Source organism: Alosa alosa, chromosome 18 (assembly GCF_017589495.1).
Source record: "Alosa alosa isolate M-15738 ecotype Scorff River chromosome 18, AALO_Geno_1.1, whole genome shotgun sequence".
Classification (NCBI taxonomy): Eukaryota; Metazoa; Chordata; class Actinopteri; order Clupeiformes; family Clupeidae; genus Alosa; species Alosa alosa.
The window spans coordinates 20,183,087-20,206,228 of NC_063206.1; the positions used below are offsets into that span (position 1 = coordinate 20,183,087).

At 47.9% G+C, this 23,142-nt stretch overlaps 1 protein-coding gene across 1 annotated transcript in view; it reads left to right on the top strand.

Annotated features, from left to right (window-relative positions):
• The window catches only part of birc6 (baculoviral IAP repeat containing 6), a 138,185-nt gene that overhangs the window by 14,531 nt on the left and 100,512 nt on the right, over positions 1-23,142 (top strand). The window contains 25 exon segments of the mRNA XM_048269172.1: positions 2,722-2,915; positions 3,310-3,421; positions 4,551-4,633; positions 5,603-5,825; positions 6,429-6,592; positions 8,780-8,838; positions 9,663-11,276; positions 12,461-12,610; positions 13,121-13,349; positions 13,793-13,953; positions 14,235-14,366; positions 14,868-14,999; positions 15,230-15,393; positions 15,777-15,910; positions 16,218-16,379; positions 16,621-16,752; positions 16,883-16,980; positions 17,445-17,592; positions 17,860-17,993; positions 18,580-18,726; positions 19,122-19,309; positions 19,669-19,986; positions 21,199-21,298; positions 21,689-21,903; positions 22,491-22,699. Of these exon segments, the coding sequence (XP_048125129.1) occupies positions 2,722-2,915; positions 3,310-3,421; positions 4,551-4,633; positions 5,603-5,825; positions 6,429-6,592; positions 8,780-8,838; positions 9,663-11,276; positions 12,461-12,610; positions 13,121-13,349; positions 13,793-13,953; positions 14,235-14,366; positions 14,868-14,999; positions 15,230-15,393; positions 15,777-15,910; positions 16,218-16,379; positions 16,621-16,752; positions 16,883-16,980; positions 17,445-17,592; positions 17,860-17,993; positions 18,580-18,726; positions 19,122-19,309; positions 19,669-19,986; positions 21,199-21,298; positions 21,689-21,903; positions 22,491-22,699 (5,402 nt within the window).

The following is a 23,142-nucleotide window of genomic DNA, read 5'->3' on the forward strand; positions in this document are numbered from 1 at the left end:
AGTATTCCTGGAGAAATTAAATCCATTGCTGTTTTCTATTTAATTTATCTGTTGGACTGCTCTTGTTAGACCCCCAGAGTCCCAGTTTGCGACCCACGGCTCGACGAGCCGTTTCCAAGTAATGCCTCCCTCCCCAAACATAGCAATTAGAAAAGTGACAGCAGCAATTAAAATATGCATCAGACAAAACGACCGCAGTGAGCCTACACATGCTAGCTCTCCACCTTGTACGACCTGCTGTGGAGGGGGAGGTAGAGAGAGGTAAGGTGAGTGTTGGTGTGTGTGTGTGTGTGTGTGTTGGGGTGTTTGTGTGATTGAGGGGGGTGGGGTGCACTGCAGGCTCAGCCTGAGATGGCACGGGAACCCAAAGTGGTGCTGTACTGATGAAAGCCACTCTTATCAATTATTTACCTGCCAGTGCAAGGATTTTCACCGGGAATGTTTTATAGAGGTACTTTATTAAATGTACTGCTTTGACCATAAATGTGTGTGTATTTATGAGAAGGTGAAACTACAGCGACCAAAAAAAAATGATGAAAGCAGGCTTTTAAATCCCTACAGCAGGAATATGGTCCTTCTATGTGTGTGTGTAATTACAGTTCAGACTGTTTATACTTATCTTACGCACATTTTGCATGCACATGGTAAGCGGCACCGGCTCGAGCCCAGTAACAAGATATTTGACTGCAGTAAGCATCACACACAGAGAGGGAGGGAGGTAGGTGGGTGTGTGTGTGTGTGTGTGTGTGAGAGAGAGAGAGAGAGAGAGAGAGAGAGAGCGAGAGCGCTCTGTGTCTGCAGACCATATAAGCATATCAATAGCCAGAGTGGGGAGCAGGCACAGATACCCACCTCCTCCTCCGCCTCCTCCTCTTCTTCTTCCTGCCCCCCCCTCTCCGTGCCCAGTTTCCTCCCCTGACAGTAAAGCACATCAGAGAGAGACAGGCGGCTGCCCCCTGCCCCCCTCCTCCTCCTCCTCCACCACCACCGCAGCAGCAGCAGCAGCCAAATAACAGATCCCCCATGCCAGGGCTTCAGTCACACCGCGGAGCTTCCTCCCTGTCCACCGCAGTGCCAGCTCCCCACCCCACCCCACCCCCTCCTCTCACCTCTCCGCCGCCGCCTCCACCCGGAACCACAGCCGTATCTCTTTTGTCTTGGGTGAGCAGGGCAGCGCGCTTGGGTGCTTTCCTCTCTGTCCTTCCCAAAAGCTCAAGCCAGTGGGGCTGTGGCCAAAGAAATCCATAGCCTCACCCAAATCAGTTATGCCACTGCCCAGCCTGGCCTCAGCTGAGACGAGGCCAAGTGGTTCATTAGCCACCCCTGTGCCCCCCCACCCCACTCCCAATGGGAAGAGACCAAGAGAGATGAATAAATAACAAGGGCTCCTGTGGGTTAGTCTAACACCAATTAGAAAGACTTGGGCTGGGGACCCCCCCCCTCTTTTACACACACGCACACACACACCATTTCATCTTAAAAGAGAAAAGAAAGAACAAAGGTGATATTATTAAAAAAAGAACCTGTTTTTAATAACCATGAGGCTGATGGTGTGTCTGTTTTTTTCCCTCCCCTCCAAAAAGGCACTCCCCATTTTCGCAAGCTGCCTGTTATGCTTTTAATACTGAAGCGCATTGTTGGCTGACCTCCAGGCATTTCCCACATGCCACCTCAGGGAGTTTTGGCTTATGTGTCGCATCTTAAGTGTGTCTTCCACTGTGTGGGTCAAGTCCTAAGGTGTGTGTGGGTGTGCTGGTTGGGTATGTGAAGTTGTGTGATTGTCTGAGGTTATCTCCTTGTGTGTGTGTCTGTCTGTGTGTGTGTGTGTGTCTGTCTGTGTCTGTGTGTGTGTTTGTGTTTCTTTCTGGAGGCGTCTGGACTCGCCCATCGCAATCTCTCCTGGAAGCGAGTGGAGGCTTCACTGTCTGGGCACTCTGACACAATCACCTGTGTTGTGTCATGACAACAGCCAAAAAACAAAACAAAAACACATGCTTTTACAACACCTACTGTGCACAAATACAGTGTTTGTATATGACCGGTTTCATCACTAAAAAAGCCCTCGGAAAGACACGCCATGATGTCAGACATTTTGGATCACATCGGATTCTTTTAAATGACTGCACAGTTCATGCGTTTGCTTTTTAGAGCAAGATGTCATCCTTCATTGTGTTCCCCTTGTGTTCCTAACTCTTCTGAATTGGTGCACTGCAGTGAAACACAATAATTTTTTAACTTTGAACGTTCTGCATTTTCTGCGAGCCACAAGAAAGGCTCCGGGGGGGACTGAGTAGCAGTCGAGCACGCGCTACACCGTTTCCTCCTCCCTGCCATGCTCCGTTTTTGGCCCGCTCCTGCATCACGCCACTTTAGCAATTATACTGTGTGCTGGTGATGGATCTCCCTCTCTGCTCTATTCCTGACCCCTCATAGAGTTCCGCATTTTTCTGGTACATTCTCCGTCCTCAAGCCTGGGTTTCTCTGCTGCAGGGCGCAGGGACATTTGATTCTCTCATTAGAATCTGTATGGCCACTACTTCATTGGCCTGCCATTGACCATAGTGACACTTGGCTCTGAATGATTCTGATGATATCCTCTCTATCCCGTTCTCTCTCTCTCTCTCTCTTTCTTTCTTTCTTTCTCTCTCTCTCTCTCTCTCTCTCTCTCTCTCTCTCTCTCTCTCTCTCTCTCTCTCTCTCTTTCTCTCTCTCTCTCATCAGTGGGCGACGGTGACTTTCCATCTCCCGCACCACGTGATCAAGGTGGTGGCCAGTGCCATCGTGAACGAGCTGAAGAAGATAAACCAGAACGTTGCTGCCTTGTCTGTGGCCTCGTCCATCATGGACAGGCTCTCCTACCTCTTACCGAGTGCCCGGCCTGAGTTGGGGGTGGGACCTGGACGCTCTGTAGATAGGTGAGAGAACCCAAGATGCCACACCTGCTTACAAACAAATTGTTGCTCATATTGAAGTTGGCTCTAGTATCTAACATGCTGTAGATATCGATGGGGAATCTTTAAAGAAGGCTGCACTTCTACTAAAGCTTTTACATGTAAAAAGCTTAGACAAACAGTCCCGCAGTAGTAAATATGTAGCCCATTTGTATCTTTGACTTACTAAGTGTTAATCTTACGTGTCGGGCGTAACTAATGTAACGGTAGCCAGCTGCAATGATGGGTAGCAGTATGTACGTTAAATTAACCTTCCTAAAGAGGTTTCCAAGGACCTGCAAGTTGCTTGTACGAGCCCGGGCAGGTGTACACATTGCAGGTTAAACTAAGTTGGCTAACTAACTGCGTTGTTGTCCAGATCCTTGATGTACAGTGAGGCAAACAGGAGAGAAACGTTCACGTCCTGGCCGCATGCTGGCTACCGCTGGGCTCAGCCGGACCCCATGGCCCAGGCGGGCTTCTACCACCAGGTGGGTTGTGTCTCCTGAACTACTCTTTCTCCTCTTTCTTCTTTCCTTCGCTTTCTCTTCTTTCCTTCACTTTCTTTTCTTTCATTATTCTTTCTATTCTCTTTCCGTCTGTTCAACCCTCGTATTTTTTGGGTTTTCTTTCTCTTTTTTCCCCCCCTCACTGTCTCCCTCTTTGTTTCATGTTTTCTCCGTTGTGCTTTCTGTCTGAGTCTCATTGTTCTGTTACATAGTCATTGTGCCTGTGTTCCACATTGAGGTAGCCTACTTTTTAAAAATCCCACTTCTGGTTTTGCTTTTGTCCTTGTCCTTGGGAATCCCCGAGATTCCCCTGGCTCTTGCAGGCACTAGAAAGGTAACTCCCCTCGGCTTTACCATGAAAACCAAGGAAACGGATTAGTATTTCTTTCTGTGGAAATGGCAGAACATCTTATCCCCTTGCTATCGAGTTGCTATACCAACAGAACAAGTGGGAGACAAGAAGCTATTCAAAACCATCAAACCTACTCACCCTCTTTCATATTTAGATCCTGCCATATAAACACTAGTGCTCAATTTATTATGTAAGGGATAATGTATAGAACGCCAGTCATTATTGGGAAAATAAGTCCCGATAGGCCGAACCGGACATAATGACCGGCATTCTATACATTATCCCGCTTATTATACGGCTACTTGCCAAAAGAACATATAATAGTTCGCAACACACGCTGAACTTGAATCAAACGTTCTTTAGAACAGATCAACCGTCTGCCTTCACTTTTGAATGAAAATCCGTTGCCATTGACGGCGGTCATTATTTAGAGGTCCTTAGATGAAAATAATGACCGAACTTGGGAAATCCCATTCAAATCAATGGAGCGTTCTACTTGCATTGTGAAGAACCGTATAATAAATGCTATATATATTGGCCATATTCAATAGATGTGTTTATTGTTTCAAATCAGGATGATGATGATAGGTCATTGAGACACATGATGGTCATCGCTCCCCTTGAGTCCTGTTCAAATGAGAGTTCCAGCTTCTTTAATCATCCCTGATCCTTTATTGATTCAGATCTAACGTACAGTACCAAGCCCAGAGTCTCACTCGCTCCGCGCCTGTGTGTCTGTTTCTGTGCCTGTCTCTGCAGCCTGCCTCCACGGGTGACGACCGCGCCATGTGTTTCACCTGTAGTGTGTGCCTGGTGTGTTGGGAGCCCACTGATGAGCCATGGTGAGTGAGCCCACTGCACCCACCCACATGCATTGATTCTCACCTATGTACAGTAGTTGGCACTGCTTGCGTGTAGGAAATAATGGAAAATAAATTGTAATCATTCCAAAAATATCACCATATGTCATCAGAGAGTAAGGAAACACGATGAATTGAAGTAATGGCTTATTTGACAACATTACTATAACCCGTAAAACCAGTGAAAAAAAATGAGTTACGGGGCGGAATCTCTTGGAATTTTCATTTATGTTTTGAACGATTAATTCTAGAATAGTGTATTAATAATGGGCAGGCCCGTCCCCCCATTTGGGTTACCAAATTAGCAAAGGCCAATTGTCAACAGCTGTCAGTTGTAGTCATGAACGAATAGGCCTAGCCTACGAGAGGCAGGCAAATTTCCAAAATTAAAACAAGAAACCAATTTAGTGGACATCAGAGGAGCTTCCTTAGATGGCGACGTCTTCGTTAAACGAAGAATATAAAGTCTGACGCAGAGCTGGCTATATTTCTCCACGACAGGTAGCCTAGGCTAAACTTCATCTGCATCGCTATCTTCAGCTAAATATGTTAAGTTGGTTAGAGAGGTATTTTTAGTTCTCACTGTTTCCGTAATGTGTCGCTGGGTCATGGTTGGAGAAACGTTTAAGCAGCTGCAGGTCAACTAACGTTAACTAAGTCTGCATTATCCTACATCTGGCAACCCAGAAGAGGCTCGTGTCTAGGTAGTCTTGAGAACGTTCACCAGTGTTTTGATTTTGGCCTACAGAACGTTCGGTAACAATCCTACAAATCGCTCATTTAAGTGTTGGAGAGGTATTTTTTTATTGGATGACGTATATACACCATAAGAATGTGATGTGTAGGATCGTGAGGGTTGAGTCTGGGAAATGCTGAATTGTGAAGGGACGCCAGCAACGAACTGGACGAAGCGCGAGTCCTCGGTTGATGTTTTTGTTATTTTCTTTGCAGGTCGGAGCACGAGCGACATTCCCCCAACTGTCCATTTGTCAAGGGCGAGCACACGCAGAACGTTCCGCTGTCAGTAACCCTGGCGACCAGCCCGGCACAGTTCCCCAGTCCGGACGGCTCGGACAAGATTGCCTGCTATGGCTTCGGCAGCTGCCCGCACTTCCTGGCTGCCGCCACCAAGAGGGGCAAGATCTGCATATGGGACGTGTCCAAGCTGATGAAGGTTTGCATCGACTCTAATGGTTATTTAAATATGAGCATATAGGAGTGGCTATTTGGTATTTGCCTATTCTGTTTTGGAGTGAGCAGTGTTCATGGCCATGGCGGCCCCCCATGATGGTAAAATTATTGCCCCCACTCTATCGGAATTGGGGCAAATGCACAATGTAGTCCCAGTTGCTTTTTAAATTATCCTGCCGATGTGTCCTCCCCCATGGTTGCCGTTCACACTGCAATTTAACAACAAGTAGGACTAGTCAGAGGTTATTAGGGCCCGTCCAGTTTCACTCCCCATATTGTTGTGTTGATTTGGTGGAGGCTGGGAGTTTGCGGACTGGCCTGCCCCCATTGCTAAAAACAAATCTGGAGAAAACACTGGTGAGATTATACATTTGAAATAACGGCTAGATGAAAGGACTGAAATGAAAGCTATTAAATAGAGCCCCGGATCTTCAGCCTGAACTTGAAGTTGACTCTTCAAGTGTCTACAGCCATTGATTTCTGCCACCTTGACTTCTCTTCATCAGGCTGCAAGTCCTTCTCGTGTCCCTGTCACTGATCTTGTATGTGATGTTTTTTTGTTTCTCTGCTGCTGTGGCTGCTGCAGGTGCACTTGAAGTTTGAGATCAACCCGTACGACCCGGTTATTCTGCGCCAGCTCTTCCTGTCCAGCAGCGAGCAGGGCCTGGGCACAGAGTCCCGGAGGCCCACTCTGGCCTGGCTGGAGGACTCATCCAGCTGCTCGGACCTGCCAAAACTTGAGGGGGACAGGTACGGCATCACTAGACACATTTTATTATGACCGCAGCGAAGCGGTCATATAGGTTTAGTCAGATTTGTTTTTTTTTTGTTTTTTTCGCATGCCCAAATTTCCGTCAAGGATTCCCGGTACACGAAACTTGGTGGGCATGTAACCCCACATGGATAGCATGGAACCGTCGTTTTTCGTTTTGATCTGTAGCCCCCCCGCTGGACTGGACCCCCCGAAAGGAGGGTAGGGCACAGTTTTCTGTGAATATCTCGAAAACCGTAGGGTTTAAGAGGACCATTTTTTTTGTATGTTGATCTCAAGGGGCCAGGTCAACCCATTCCATAACTACTCATTTCATGTATAGCGCCACCTAGTTAAACACAAAAAAGTAAAAATGAAGTGTTTTAATCGCAGGTATCTGTGACCTAACATAGTCAAAACTGCACGAAATTGGAAGTGTAGGATCATTATGACATCCTTTGTATGCACGCCAAGTTTCGTGGAATTCCGTTCATGGGGGGCCACACAATAAATTCATTTATGTTACTATACACCAACTGGCCTGTAGGTGGCCGGAGACAGTTTTCTGTGAAAATCTCGAGAACCGTCGGGCCTAGGAGGTCCACCTTTTTATGTATATTGGTCTTAAGGGGCATGTCAACCCATCCCATTACCACTTATTTCATGTATAGCCCACCTAGTTAAAAAAAAAATTAAAAAGCAAAAATTAGGTGTTTTCATCACAATATCTCTGGCTGACATGGTCAAAACTGCACGAAATTAAAAGTGTAAGATCATTATTACACCCTCCAATGCATGCTAAGTTTTGTGTACTTTCGCTCGTGGGGGCCTTACAATAAAATAATGTATGTGTACATTTAGTGACGATACCAACAAGGATTCCCGACACCGAAAGACCGGGTACACACAAAACTTGGTGGGCATGTAACCCCACATGGATAGCATGGAACCGCTGCTTTTTGTTTTGATCTGTAGCCCCCCCGGCTGGACTGGACCCCCCGAAAGGAGGGTAGGACAGACACAGTTCTCTGTGAATATCTTGAGAACTGTAGGGCCTAGGGATGACCAATTTTTCCGTGTATGTTTGCCTCCAGGGGTCATGTTAACCCATTTCATGTGCACACATGTGCACAAACAGATACACACGCACACACATACATTCACAGTAATCATACGTATGACACATACTCACACAGTAGACATATGTACGCATGCATGCACAGGCACATACGCAGACACACACACTAGCACACACACACACACACACACACATACACACATAACATAAACATGTACATCCACACATGCACACAATTCAAGAATTTCTCAGAATTATGAACAGGCAAGATGGAGGTGGGCTTGTATAAAATGAATTTTACATGTGAAATCTATGAACTAATCATGTTTTGGTACTTGTTGTCTAGCAGATACCAGTGAGAATTGAGTGTGGATAATGCAATTTAGTGAGACAGTTAGAATCATATAGGCCTTTCAGCGTGATTTATTTTTGTGAAAAAAATGTGCTGGACTGGGCGGCGGTCATATTTTGTACCGCTCTGCGGTACATCTAGTTTTTTTCCATTATTATGATTGTCAAAGGGGCTTGCCATGTAAAGTTTGAGAAAAACTGGCTTAGACAAAGTTTATCGGGAAGGTCTGAAAAGATGATCAGTCAAGCACTGGGTCTTTAGGATGTCAATCATATGACCGAATGTAGCTAATGGGCTGGGTAAAACTAGGATATAAGCTGTCAAAGCGTAATTAGAAGGTTTTGTAAATTGCTGTAATTACGATGAGTCTTGGCGTAATAAAAGGGCTGAATACTATAGTTCTGATAGGCCATAATGGAGGCGTTTAATTTGGCAGTGTGAATATCAAGAAGTATTGAATTCAGTGTTTGCTTTCTAGAGGTGGTACACAAAGCTTCAGGGTGATTGATTGAGAACAGTTATATGCCCATTTTTAGAGATCTGGCATAAAATCAGGGTGCTTGGCAGCCTTCAGGGCCCATTTTGTAACCATAATGAAGCAAGAGTTTTGAAAGATCGAAATAGATCATCAACTCTCACCAACCCACAATCCCATCTGTAAAAGATGAATCACGTCTTCTGAAAAACAACAACCCCATGACGGCCGTTGAGTACTCACTGTAACCTGTTATGTTCCGTGTGTGTGTGTTTTTACAGTGATGATCAGTTGGAGGACTCGGACAGTGAAGAGCATTCCAGATCGGAGTCAGTCACAGGTACGGAGCTCTACGTGGTAACGCAACTTAGCTGGCGGTGGATCCCACCTCTTCTCACTCCATCTGCACCATGCTGTCACATCTCACTCGAGTGTCTGTGTGTGTTGTCCTCAACACCCACCTGCTGAGTCTGCCAGCGGCTCTTGTTAAATATATCATAGTCCCAGCGGGGTCTATCAGCATGCTGCTCGGTTAACAGGATTCGCCCTGTGTGTGTGTTGGGCATGCCAACTTGTATAACATGGGGGGAATGTTTTGTGTGTAAACACTACTGACTGACTGAGAAATTATCTCCTTACACTGGATGTGAAGTTCCCCACCAATAACACGCTTAAATGTGTGACTTCTATATGCAGAATAATAAACTGCGTACTGATATGTACTGAAGATTCATGAAGATTAAGATCATTTCACATAATTGGTAGACAAACTGCACGTTTGGACTGCTTCTCTTGGTCCATAGTGTTTGTCTTTTCTAAATGAAAAGTCTCTGTGATCATCTGAAGTGTTTGGTTCCAAAGCGCTATATATCCATTTTTAGAAACATTAGTCATGTTATTTAATTGTGTCTCTCAGGTAATATATATCATTTTGCAGTTGTGTTGTTTTGATCGAGTACAGCAATAGCAATAACCCAACTACAGTTCCACTGAAATTACATGGAAAACAAACATTTTCATGAAAATGGAAGATATAGCATTTTGGAACCAAACTCTTCAAAAGTAATGTCCAGGTTCGGTAAACTATGGCCTCTGTGTGTGTGTGTGTGTGTGTGTGTGTGTGTGTGTGTGTGTGTGTGTGTGTGTGTGTGTGTGTCTCGTCAGGTCACCCGTCTCAGAAGGAGAGCCTGGAGGTGAGCCTGGGGGTGACTGCGCTGAGCGTGCTGCAGCAGCCTGAGAAGCTGCAGTGGGAGGTGGTGGCCAGCGTGCTGGAGGACACCGTCAAGGACCTGGAGGAGCTGGGGGCCAACCCGGCGCTGCCGCAGGCCAAGGCCGACAAGGCCAAGGAGAAGCCGGCCGAGCAGCACAACATTCCCTTCCCCTGCCTGCTGACGGGCGGTCTGCTCAGCTACCGCTCGGCCGCCAGCTCGCCGCTCACCGGGGGCCCGTCCTCGGGCCCCGCGCGACGACCACCTCCCCCTTCCTCCACCGCCGACGGACCCTTAAGGACTCAGGTCCCTGAGGCCACCCCCCTGGTGGTCGTGGCCCCCGACCAGGGTCCCATGGAGATCGAGACCTGCCACCCGGCCCCCGAGCTGGGCTCCCCCAGCCTCCCTGTCTCGCCCATCCGCCGGACTATCCCTGTGCTGCTCCTGTACAGCATCAAGGAGGCGGACGAGAAGGTGAACGGCAAGGTGTTTGCGCAGATGAACAACCTGATGGGCAAGAGCCTGCACGAGGAAGGCTTCAGCGTGCCGCAGATCATCGAGATGGAGTTCGACTCGCACGAGCAGCTGCTCCTGCAAGACCCGCCCATCACCTACATCCAGCAGTTCGCCGACGCCACTGCCCCGTGGCCGCCCACCGGCAGCGTCGGCGGCAACAGCGGCATCGGCCCGCCCGACGCGCCTGAAAAGTGGGGTCCGCTGGCGCCCCCGAGGCCCGGCGCCCTGGTCCAGTGCCTGCGGCTTCCCAAAGAGCTGGAGGACGAGAACCTGTACGTGGACTCCATCACGCCGTGCAGCGACGGCCTGCACCTGCTGGTGGGCCTGCAGCCCTGCTCGGTGGAGTCGCTCAGCGCCATCAACCAGGTGGAGGCGCTCAACAACCTCAACCGCCTGCACTCGGCCCTCTGCAGTCGCGGCCGCAAGGACGAGCTCCAGGCGCTGCCCACGCTGGCCAACGGCCATGAGGGCGGCCACGCGCCAGGCACCTCGCCCCAGCAGACGCCCCTCATTCTGCCCCCCGACCAGCAGCAGCAGCAGCAGCAGCCCTCGTCCCGGGCGTTCGGGGGCAGTATTGGCAGCGGTGGCGGCGGTGGCGGCTACCTGGTGCTGTACAAGCTGAACTACTCTACGCGCATCGTGACGCTGGAGGAGGAGCCGGTGAAGGTGCAGCACATCCGCGACCCGCGCGACGCCGTCACCTCGCTCATCCTGCTGCCCGCCGACGTGCTGGACGGCCGCGAGGAAGACGGCGAGGACGCCTCGGAGGACACTCCGCCACCCGGCCTCAAGAACGGCCCGTGGCGCCGGAACGCCCGCCCGGACCTACCGCCCGGCGGGCGCCACGCACCAACACCAACGCCTCGCCCGTCCACGGCCAAGGAGAAGCTGGTGGTGACCACGCAAGCCGGCTACATCATGGTGCTAGACCTAGCCACGCTTGAGGTGCTGGCCAAGGTCGAGCCGCCCATGAAAGAGGGCGGCGATGAGGTGGACCCCTTCGTCTCCGTCACTTACTGCTCGGGGACTGACCGTCTGTGCGCCTGCACGAAAGGTGAGGATCCCTTTCGCTGGCTGCCAGCGCTTCCCCGCAAAGATATGATTATTTCACGTCACGGTGCTCTGGACATGTGAAATTCTGATTGTCAGGCTTTTGAAGGCAAGCGGTAGCGGCAAAAGTAACACAACGCTCAGGCCATAATAAGTTTTATCTTGTTCCTAAGCAACACAAACGGTTCGTCAATTGAATACGCTTGCGTGGCGCTTTGAAAGTTGAACCAAGTTCAATGCTCAGCTTGTTCAATGCTCAGCTTGTTCAACGCTCAGCTTGTTCAACGCTCAGCTTGTTCAACGCTCAGCTTGTTCAACGCTCAGCTTGTTCAACGCTCAGCTTGTTCAACGCTCAGCTTGTTCAACGCTCAGCTTGTTCAACGCTCAGCTTGTTCAACGCTCAGCTTGTTCAACGCTCAGCTTGTTCAACGCTCAGCTTGTTCAACGCTCAGCTTGTTCAACGCTCAGCTTATTCAACACTAGCGTTACGCCAGCGTTGCCACTGTTCCGCTGCCGAACCATAGAGAACAATAGGAAACCTGCCACTTGCCGCTGGCTAATGTGATCCCCGCCTAATGCTTTGTGTTTTAAAGTGTAAAGTTGTAGTTAGGCACATTGCAGTGTCCTCCCGTAGCCTGCAGTCCTGTGCTCTGCATGTCTAGTTCAGCAGAGGCTCCCTCTACTGCATTACATGGCTTCAGTAATCCGTGGCACAGATCACTGAGGAGGGGTGCCCCTGTTCCTCAACTGGCATTTGTAAATGTATCACATAGCCCATAAATTCCTTAGCTGAACACGTAAATCAGAACTGTGCCTCTGCCAGCACACACACACACAAACGCACACCCCCTTCCCCACCCCCACTTGCAAATAGTGTGATGAATAGGCTGTTTTGCTATCCTGCGTTCAACGCATTTGCCATATGATATGGTCCTATTAGTGTGTGTGCGGGGTTGCCTTCAGGACAAAATAATGAAGATGTGTGGGGTGGTAGGTAATGGGAGGGTGAAGGTGGATGACTTTATGAGCAACTGGTGATGTGCAAGAGCAGTGGGCCGTAACAGCTGCTTCCAACCCCTTATGCAGCCTCTGGCCCGTTTGAAATGATATGCCTAGTGTTTCGGGAGTTGTGCTGTTGTAGTCTGTAACAAGTACTCCTATTTAGAGTCTGTCTTATTTCCCCTCTAGGTGGAGAACTTCATTTCCTTCAAATTGGAGGTGTGTTTGACGATATAGATGACGCCGACATTTTTGTTGACGGCCCCCTTTCTAAAGGGGTTGACCAGCTGTTCGAAGGGACGAAGCCGTCCTCGAACCCCTCAAGCCCAGGGGTCACAGGTCAGTCTCCTATCATCACTGTCAGACCCTCACTCATCACGCCTCAGTGTGACCACATCTGGGTAACCGTTACAAGCTGTGCGTCAGTCTTTGAATGGACGAACTGTTGTTGTGTTTTAAGTCTGAAATCCATCCATTTTCCAGTCGTCATGCGTGACCGCCAATAGTCATGAATGTTTTCATTGTTGCTCATTGGATATTCAGTTCCCTGAGGCCATGTTGCTTTCCTTGCACAATACTGACTTCAATGCCGTTTCATCATAGTGTTGACGTCTAAGGTCAAGGCGCTGTCACACTTCTGTATCTTGGACCATGTGCATGACCTTGCTGAATGTAGGAGGAACCGACAATGATTCTCAGAATATTGTTTCTCTTTGTACATGGGGTAATAGTGTGACACACTTGTACTTCACATGCTAACTGTGTCTGTGTGTGTGTGTGTGTCTGTGTGTGTGTGTGTGTGTGTGTGTGTGTGTGTGTCTGTGTGTGTGTGTGTGTGTGTGCCCGCAGCGGGAGTTGACCTCCTGGTGGACCAAGTGCTGGGCGTGGAGATGCTGTCGTCGCTGGTGGAGCTGACGCGCTTCGAGACGCTGACGCCGCGCTTCTCGGCCACGGTGCCGCCCTGCTGGGTGGAGGTGCAGCAGGAGCAGCAGCAGCGACGCCACCCTCAGCACCTGCACCAGCAGCACCACGGAGACGCCGCGCAACACACACGCACATGGAAGCTGCAGAGCGACAGGTACGCATGTGTAGTGTTGCTGTGTGCAGAGCAACAAATTCCATGTGTTGACATGTATGCATAAGTGTGCAGTTTGAGTCCAGTGATTTCTCTACATATACTTTCTATAGAATACATGTTGAGGCCATGTAATGCAATAGGCATGGTTTAGTATGTGAAGGAACCTGATACAATTTCAGTCTTGAAGCATTATAGCCAGTCTCTTTTGGCCTACTGCAGATTCTCTCTCTCTCTCTCTCTCTCTCTCTCTCTCTCTCTCTCTCACACACACCACACATCTTTTTTGTTCTGACAAAAAACATACTCGTAAGCTAAAATAACAGTAGTCTTGTTTGAGGGGAAACAGTGGGAAGCAGATGAGGGCTTTGGCTGGAGGTTGGAGGTTCATTGTAAACTAATACTTTGTTTTCCCTGGACTGTGCTGTGGTTTCGTTTGTGTGCAGCTCCAGCTGGGACGAGCACGTGTTTGAGCTGGTGCTGCCCAAAGCGTGCATGGTGGGCCACGTGGACTTCAAGTTTGTGATGAACGCCAACATTACCAACATTCCACAGATCCAGGTCACCCTACTGAAGAACAAGGCCCCAGGATTAGGCAAGGTCAACGGTAAGGATACAGTTGATTCCTCTCTCTCTCTCTCTCTCTCTCTCTCTCTCTCTCTCTCTCTCTCTCTCTCTCTCTCTCTCTCTCTCTCTCTCTCCTAGCACTAACACACACATATACACACACACACACACCCACGCACACTGAATGCACATTCTAATAGCTTTCTTGAGTATGCTCCATGGACCAGTAAACCCAACTACCCCATGATGTTTGAGGCAAACTGACAGCTGACCGGTTCTCCCCTTTGACAAACGCCTCTACTCCCCCCCCCCCATCTCCAGAGACAGCAGTGGACAGGCAGATCACCTTCCCCCTGTCTCAGGCCCTGCACACCAATGGCGAGAGGAATGGCCAGCCTCTCCTACATGACTTTGCAGAGGACATCCAGTTCATGGATATCGAGGAATCACCAGGTAACTTCACTGTCAAACTCGCTTGCGTTTACACGGGGGATTGAGTCCTTGTAAGGTTGCCAAAGGTTGCCTTCAAGGTTGTTTCTGAAAAGTGAAATCCTTCTCCCTGTGGGGTTCATGAAGTCCCAGCAAGGTGATGGGTTTCCTTTATCAACCCATTAAAACTAAAGATGCTGTAAAAGATATTAGGATCAGTGTTTTGGCATCATAAGCTTAGCTACTGCAAATTCCCACCATCCACCATTTAAATGCACTTCCCAGCTAATGCAGGGACAACACCCTTCATATGGGCATTGTGAAAGGCGAAGACATTGTCCCTATAGACATTTAAGTAGTCCCTGTGAGGTGCCTGCTCTACAACGATTCAATCAATGTGACCTGGTTTCCAGTTGTCAACATTAATTAAGTCCTTGTGGAGTCCTTGTGTCCAGACATCATCTGAAGGTAATCTTATCTATTCCATGTCCTAATGGCATCTCGGTCTGACGTTTCTCCCCGTAGGTTCCAGGCTTTGTCCCTTTCTCGAGGACCATAAGGAGGACATCCTCTGCGGCCCTGTGTGGTTGGCCAGTGGCCTCGACCTCTCAGGCCATGCTGGGATGTTGAGCTTAACAAGTCCCAAGTTGGTCAAAGGTGAGCCTTGGTGTAGTAGGAGTAAAAGAAGCATTGCTTTGTCTGCAGTGCATGCAACTGTATGTAATACCACCAGCTTGCCCACAGAGTTTTGCTTTGACCACTTCAGGCTGTGTGTTATATGTAACCTTAACCTAAGCACCTTGAGACAATTCTCAGGTGGTATGGCAATACATAAAGAGTGGAATAGAACCAAACCGCTTGTCTGTTTCTCTCGTGTCTCCTTGCAGGTATGGCAGGGGGAAAGTACCGCTCGTTCTTGGTCCACATCAAGGCGGTGAGCGACAAAGGCATGGAGGAGAACCCGCGGCCAGTTGTCCGGATGCCTTCCAAGCCCCAGAGCAGTAAAGCCCAGTCCCTGTCCTCCCTGCTGCAGCGGGCCCAGGCCTCCAAGGTACGGCCGTGGAACTCACTGTCTGAGCACGCTCTGTTGTTAACTCATATCAGGACTCCTGGGCAGCCCTTAGCCCTCCATAAGCTGTTGTGCTGTTGGACTGTGCAGTAGTTTACCATCATTATGCAGGCTTGGTGTGAGGATTTTTGTAGTCCTCTGTACTCGCCAAATGGAAGTAATGAGTCGGTACTGGTTGAGTTTTATTCCTGGTGAAGGCTTTTTGTTTTGCTAGCACCACCTAGTGGTTGCAGAGGGGAACTGCACTGTTATCCAATCAAAACAACATTAGCTGTGAGCACTCCCTTGCTACTGTGTAGCCCTCCTGATCTCCCTGTCTTTTTTTTTTTTTTTTTTTCTCTTTTTTCCCCTGGTTCTCTCATCAGGAAAAAGCCTCCACATCTAAAGTGGAGCCTCCACCAGCATCAAAGAAACCGGATAACCTGCGTGGCTGTGACCTCCTACAGGAAGTGTCAATCACAATCCGGAGGTTCAAAAAGACCTCCATACCCAAAGAAAGGTACCCACACAGCCCTCTACTTAAGTGCACCCAGTACTCTCTTCATGTTGACACCACAAACACAGGGTATTTTCAGGGTGTTCTATCAATCAGTGCTGTCCTTTTCATACCTTTGATGGGACTACATTAATTTCCTGTTTAACCATTAACCGTGTTGTGTATAAACCGCTGGGCAGTTTTTTTTATGCTAAATATAAAAAAGGTTGGGGTTCGAGTTCTAAACAGACAGGTGTATGGACTGAGCCGAAATGTAATTGCAGTGCTTCATGGACACGTATGAATCTGTTGTTTGTCTCTGTTGCCATAGAATCCAGCGCTGTGCTATGCTGCAGTTCCCAGAATTCCATGAGAAGCTGCTCAACAGCCTGTGTAAGCGCTCGGAGGAGACGGCCAGTACTGAGCACGCTCAGAGTCTCATTCTGGATATCCTCTGCTGGCTGGCTGGGGTCTACTCTAACGGACCCTGCAGGTACGGATCTCTGTGTGTGTGTGTGTGTGTCGAAGTAAGTCTGTGTTTGTATCAGTGAGTGCTTGCTTGTGTCATTCAGAGCATCCAATCACAGGAGTTGACGATTTAATAGAAATTATAGAAGCTATATATATATATATAGATGTGTCTACATGTTGATGTTTATGTTCATTTGTGCGTGTACATGCTCTGTGACTGACCTATTTTTCTGTCCACTAAGCCCTGACCTCTGTGTGTCCAGTCCCAGAGAGGGGAAGGAGGGCCTCCTCATCAAGACCAGGAAGCGGCTCATAGATATGGTCAGAGTCTGCTTCTTCCAGGCGGGCCGAAGCATAGCCCACAAATGCGCACGTTTTCTTGCACTTTGTATTAGGTAAGAGATTACAATACACAAAATCTCCCAATATACCAAATTAAGGCCATAATTTGTAAGCATATGAGTAAATATTGTTGATTTGTTTTTGAGACGTGAGGAATAACTTTTCTCTCTTCTGTTTTTGCAGTAATGGTAAAGGAGACCCTGGACAGCAGGGATTTGGTATGGCTCTGTTGAAGGCGCTGCTGGAGAATATGCCTTACTTACCCGCAGCAGCTACTGGTGGTATGTCATCTGTACCATATCACTGTATTATTGTTCACTGTGTTGTCCTTGTTGTTTTACCCTACCGTGGACTTGAAAGAAACACAATTTCAATCCTCTATATATGTCTTGTGTGTGTGTGTGTGTGTGTGTGTGTGTGTGTGTGTGTGTGTGTGTGTGTGTGTGTGTGTGTGTGTATATATATGTGTATATATATATATATATATATATATATATATATATATATATATATATATATATATATATATACACATATATACATATACACACACACACACACACACAGCAGAATTGATGATAATGTTGACTTTGATTTGCAGTCAGTGTGTTATTAGGAGAAACATCTCAAATCAGCAGCGATGACCGCTGACAAAAAGGCAACATTTAGCATTTTGATCGTGGTCCTTACGCTAGTGTTTTGCTCCCTCTTCTCCTCTCTGTTCCATTCCCCCTGGCTCTCTCAGGTGCAGTGTTCTGGTATTTTGTGCTGCTGAACTATGTAAAGGACGAGGACCTGGCGGGCTGCAGCACGTCGTGCGCTTCCCTGCTCACGGCCGTCTCTCGGCAGCTGCAGGACCGCCTCACCCCCCTGGAGGCTCTGCTGCAGACCCGGTGAGTCTGGGAGCAGAGTCGGCACCACCATGAGGAGACTGAAGTGTTACACTACACAAACACCAGGAGCACAGCCTCCAGATGCCTCCAGGCAAACAGATATTGAGACACGATAACTTTTGTTTTGTGTTCTAGAATAACATTGTTTTCTTCCGTGTTAGTTAGATAGTAATATTAATCCACTACTGCACTTCTGTTAATGAGGAATTAGTGAAGGCCTGAGACTATTGGAATTTGTTTGTTTGTTTACTTATTGTTTTATTGCAGGTATGGGCTGTACAGCTCCCCCTTCGACCCTGTGCTCTTTGACCTGGAGGTGAGCGGCTCCTCCTGTAAGAATGCCTTCAACAGCAGCATTGGAGTCCAGTCTGATGAGATCGACCTCTCCGACATTCTCTCAGGTGAGATGCCCTCCACAGGCATCACTGCAGTGACCCTGCGTCTATTTAATCTTATTTATCAACTTCAGTTTGTAAGAGACCAAACCACATTATTCTCAGATGAGAGGAGATGCCTTCTACCAACTGTTGGCTAATTCCCATGTGTAGCCCCTGGGTAGATGGAACACAATACAGAATACAGTAGAGCCTTCATTTGCTCCTTTATCCGCATGCAGCTCTGTCCTCTCTCATTCCCATTGCAGCCTGGACAATAGAAGTCCATGATTAACTGGATTAGATGTCTAGATTAGCTGTACACCTGGATAGCATTGTCAGATGTCTCCCAGAGAGAGAAAACAGATCAGGATCTCTTGTGCTTGTTTGGATTGAGCTCGTGTAACTAAAGCAGTGTTGTTAACTCTCTCCCTTTATCTCTCTCCCCTCCCTGTTTGGTTCAACTCTCTCTGTCGCTCCCGCTCCGTCTTTGTCTCTTGCTCCCTGCCCCCCCACATTGTGTGTGCGTGCTTGCATGCGTGCTTGTGTGTGCGCGTGCGTGCGTGCGTGTGTGTGTGTGTGTGTGTGCGCGTGGGTGTGTTTGTGTGTGTAGGGAACGGTAAGGTGAGCAACTGTGCGGCCGCAGAGGGCAGCTTCACGGCCCTGACCGGGCTCCTGGAGGTGGAGCCTCTGCACTTCACTTGCGTCTCCACGAGTGACGGTACCAGGGTGGAGAGGGACGACGCGAGTATGTTCACCGGTACATAGCCCTCTTTATTCATTACTACCACTCTCTCACATACCCACTCTTAATACTGAGCCACTACATTCAATTAAATATGTGGTTTCACTTTATCATTAGAGTATTTGGCTAAAGCATTGCTGTTCTACATGGCTTTATGATCATAACCCAATCTGAAGTGTTATTGCTCAAGTAAAAAGTGCAGTACAGCACTCTAGGCCATGGTACCTCAAATGACAGTCTTGCTAGATTAAAAAACTTTACATGGATCAGTTAAATAGAAAATGTCAAAATAAACAGATTGCCTTGAAGCAAACTGGGGGCCTGTCCATACAGTCATCCCTACACATTCTGTCTTGAAGTGTTGATTTCATGTTGACGGGTCGGGTCATTTTTGGTGTCCCACCCTGCAGTGAGCACGTTTGGGGTGACCCCCACAGTGGGCGGCCTGTCGGCGGGGTCGGTAGGCGAGGCGTCGACGGCGCTGAGCTCGGCGGCCCAAGTGGCGCTGCAGTCGCTGTCCCACGCCATGGTGTCGGCCGAGCAGCAGCTCCAGGTGCTGCAGGAGAAACAGCAGCAACTTCTCAAGCTACAGCAACAGGTCAGAGCAGCACGCATGAACAAATTACAAACACAAACACAGCCTTGTATGACTATAGGCACACACACACTACACTATATATATATCTGGTGCAATGCAACATTAAACATTTATGTTTTAATTGCACACTGTCCCTTTCAAATAAAATAGAATTGAATACATAATCTGATTAAATCATTATTGGTTCACATTGTTGGTTTCATAGAGATAACTTTAAAAAGGGTCAGTACTTTTGTATTTTTTTGTTCATTTGCTGTTAACAATACATGTTCTGAAGAGTGAATGAGTGTAATAATGCATATTAATTTGCACACCGTTCTAACGTTGTGAAGTTTGATCCCCTCTCCTGTGCTCAGCAGAAAGCCAAGCTGGAGGCCAAGCTGCACCAGACCACCTCGGCAGCGGCGGCCGCGTCCGGCGTGGGGCCCATCCACAACTCCGTGCCTTCCAACCCCTCGGCCTCCAGCGCGCCGGGCTTCTTCATCCACCCCTCCGATGTCATCCCGCCCACGCCAAAGACCACGCCGCTCTTTATGACGCCCCCCCTGACGCCGCCCAACGAGGCCGTGTCGGCGGCCATCAGCGTGGAGCTGGCCCAGCTCTTCCCCGGCTCCATCATGGACCCGCCCGCCGTCAACCTCGCCGCGCACAACAAGAACTCCCAGAAGGCCAAGCCGGTCAGTTCCACGCGCTGGCTCCTCATGTAGAGGCACAGAGAGAACACTTCTGAGCTTCTGTTTTTGCTGCATGCTGTGGAAAACTGTTGCAAACAAGGGCCGTTCACACCAAGAAAATAACGATAGCCTTAACCATAACGATAAAAGCGTCCACTCTGGCCAACAATAAGCAAAGTCTCTCCTTGTGTTAATGAACGCGATGGCTAAAATGTGATCGGTTCAGAATAGCTGTTAGCTTTTTATCGTTCTCAAAATCGCTCTGAAAGTGATCCCCAACAAAATCGATCTTCATGTCGTTATCGTTATAGTTTATGTGTGAACGTCGTCGTTCATATTAACAAGAACAATATTTTTTTATAGTTATCATTATTGTTTTTGGTGTGAACGGCCCTTTACTGACAGTTATGGACAGTTTGTTGTCAGAACATAATTGTCAAGTTGGTACTTGTCTTTCTTTTACCTTACTAATCTCTTTCAATAGAGTACCGAAGTCTGACGTAGCGTTTCCATGAGTGCCGAATCACTGGATCTAAACAAACTTTCGAAGTGGCTTAAATAGCATTGAATGTAGACATGTGGCATCATTTCTAGTTAATAAATTGTTTTAAATGTAGGCTATAGCCATTTAAACATGGTTTACCTGCTAGGCAGCAGCTTACCCACATAACAGGATTCCCTGGCAGGTGTAATATAAATTTCAGTGGATATTTCACATCTTCTCAATGACTGGCAGCTGTTTAGAGTGACGTTTTTTGCTTAAAAAAATAAAGCCAAAATACGTCCGTGAATTTAAGGATTTTAACCGTATGCTGTGAAGTTACGTGCAGATCTCTCTTACGGAGGAAACCCATGCTAAAATAAAACTCTAGTCACAAATTTGATCCTGTTGGTATGAATATATGTTGTAGTATGTGATTCCTACAGTGTAAAAACGTATACTAACATCTTAGAAGCGTTGTTAAATTATTGAAATAGATTAAGAAAGCCACCGCTAATGGTGATTTCAATGGTTAGATTGATTTGTCTAGATCCAGTGAAATTGCTGCCTTGGGAACGCTACGTCATGGCTTCGGTACTCTATAGTTCACAGGTTGTTTTGCAAATCTATGCGGTACAATGAGAATCCTGCTAAAATGTCTGTTGCATGATCATGCTCATGATCACAGCGAATGTGAGTGTGAGTTCACGATGTTGGTCTTTGCTTGTCTGCAGCATCCTATGGGCAGTGGGCTGGCGTTAGCCATCTCTCAGGCCTCCCACTTTCTGCAGCCTCCCCCTCACCAGTCCATCATCATAGAGCGCATGCACTCAGGTGAGGCACGCACCGGCTCACAGACACACCGGCTCACAGACACACCGGCTCACAGACACACCGACACTGGCACAGCTTGTTTGTTTTGCCTGTGTTAACATTTTTTTGTTGTTCTAGTAAAGCAGTGTTTATGACTGCATGGAAATCAATATGATTCAGAGGATGTTAGTTAAAAAGTAGCTGACTACACAAGATTCAGCGTTGAACATTTCTTAATACTGTAATAGTGTACATGCTAGGATTTGTAGCTGTTGGAGCTAGACGCCCTGCATTCAATAAAATCGTATTGCAGTGAAGCCCAATTTTTTTTTTTTTTTTAAGCTGTTCAGCGGTTATGATGGACGGTCAGCAATACGAAGCATGGTTCTTACTATCTCTTGCTTTGTTCAGGTGCGCGGAGGTTTGTGACGTTAGACTTCGGGCGGCCGGTGCTCCTGACGGACGCACTGATCCCCACCTGCGGCGACCTGGCTTCGCTGTCCATCGACATCTGGACACTGGGCGAGGAGGTGGATGGCCGGCGGCTGGTTGTGGCTACCGACATCAGCACACACTCCCTCATCCTGCATGACCTGCTGCCCCCGCCTGTCTGCCGCTTCATGAAGGTGAGGAGGAGAAGAAGATGATGATTATGATGATGGGACTTTGTTGGCTATATATCTTTACTCTGGATATTTTCATACTTATTTTCTGGTTCCTTATTTTAGTGTTAAGGGTCATTCACAACAAGGGCAATAACTATAACAATAACTGAAAGTGACCCCAACAATATTGTTCTTAATCTCGATATAGTTTATGTGATGATTATGTTTATGTTACGATACTTTTTGCCGTTTAGACTCTATTTAGTTCCGTATTCACAATTTAAGTGAAATCACATAATGTCATTAGTATAAAGTAGTGGCATAGGTCTGTGTCTGTTCCTTTGAAAACCCATTCTGTTTGAGTGGTTACACTGAAGACAGCTTGACGCCAAAACGCGTTTGTAGTCAAGGGCATGGTGCAATAAATCCTTTTAAAAGTATAATACACAAGAGAGTGCGCTTTCTTCCACCTCAAGACTGACATTTTTAAACCCCCACCCAAAATACTTTATGAAGTGTTTGAGTGAGCGCTGAAAATCCAAAGTCAAACATGGATCAGCATGTGTCATTTCCCATAATTCACACTTATCTTTGTTTTCTTCCTGTAGATCACTGTGATTGGCCGCTATGGCAGCACCAATGCAAGGGCCAAGATCCCACTGGGCTTTTATTACGGCCACACTTACATCCTGCCGTGGGAGAGCGAGCTGAAACTGATGCACGACCCCCTGCGGGGCGAGAGTGAGGCGGCCAGCCAGCCTGACGTGGACCAGCACCTGGCCATGATGGTGGCCCTGCAGGAGGATATCCAGTGCAGGTCAGTCAGACTCCACCGGAGACATCAACACTGTGGCCCAAAGCAAATCACCACCAGCAAGGATACACCTCAGTCCAGCAGATGGTGGTGGTAATACACTCCGTTTGCAAACTGCCAAAAACAAAAGCTCACCGAAAAAGAAGAGGAGAAAAAAAGAAGGTTCACTGGCCTGTTCTTCTTCTTTAGTGAGTGTTTTTTTGTCAGTTTGCAAACAGAGTGCATTACCACCACCATCTGCTGGACTGAGGTGTAATGGCAAGTGTACCCTTTAGCCTTGTTCTGGCTCCGGGTGAATAAGGCGAATTGGACATCATTTTACTTGTCAGCTGGTAACTTATGATCATCCAATCATGGATCTGGTTGCCCAGCGACATAACTCCAAAAGTTGCACCATGCATCATCACCCTCAGGACTTGTGAAGTCTCAAGTCTGAGCTCTCCTTG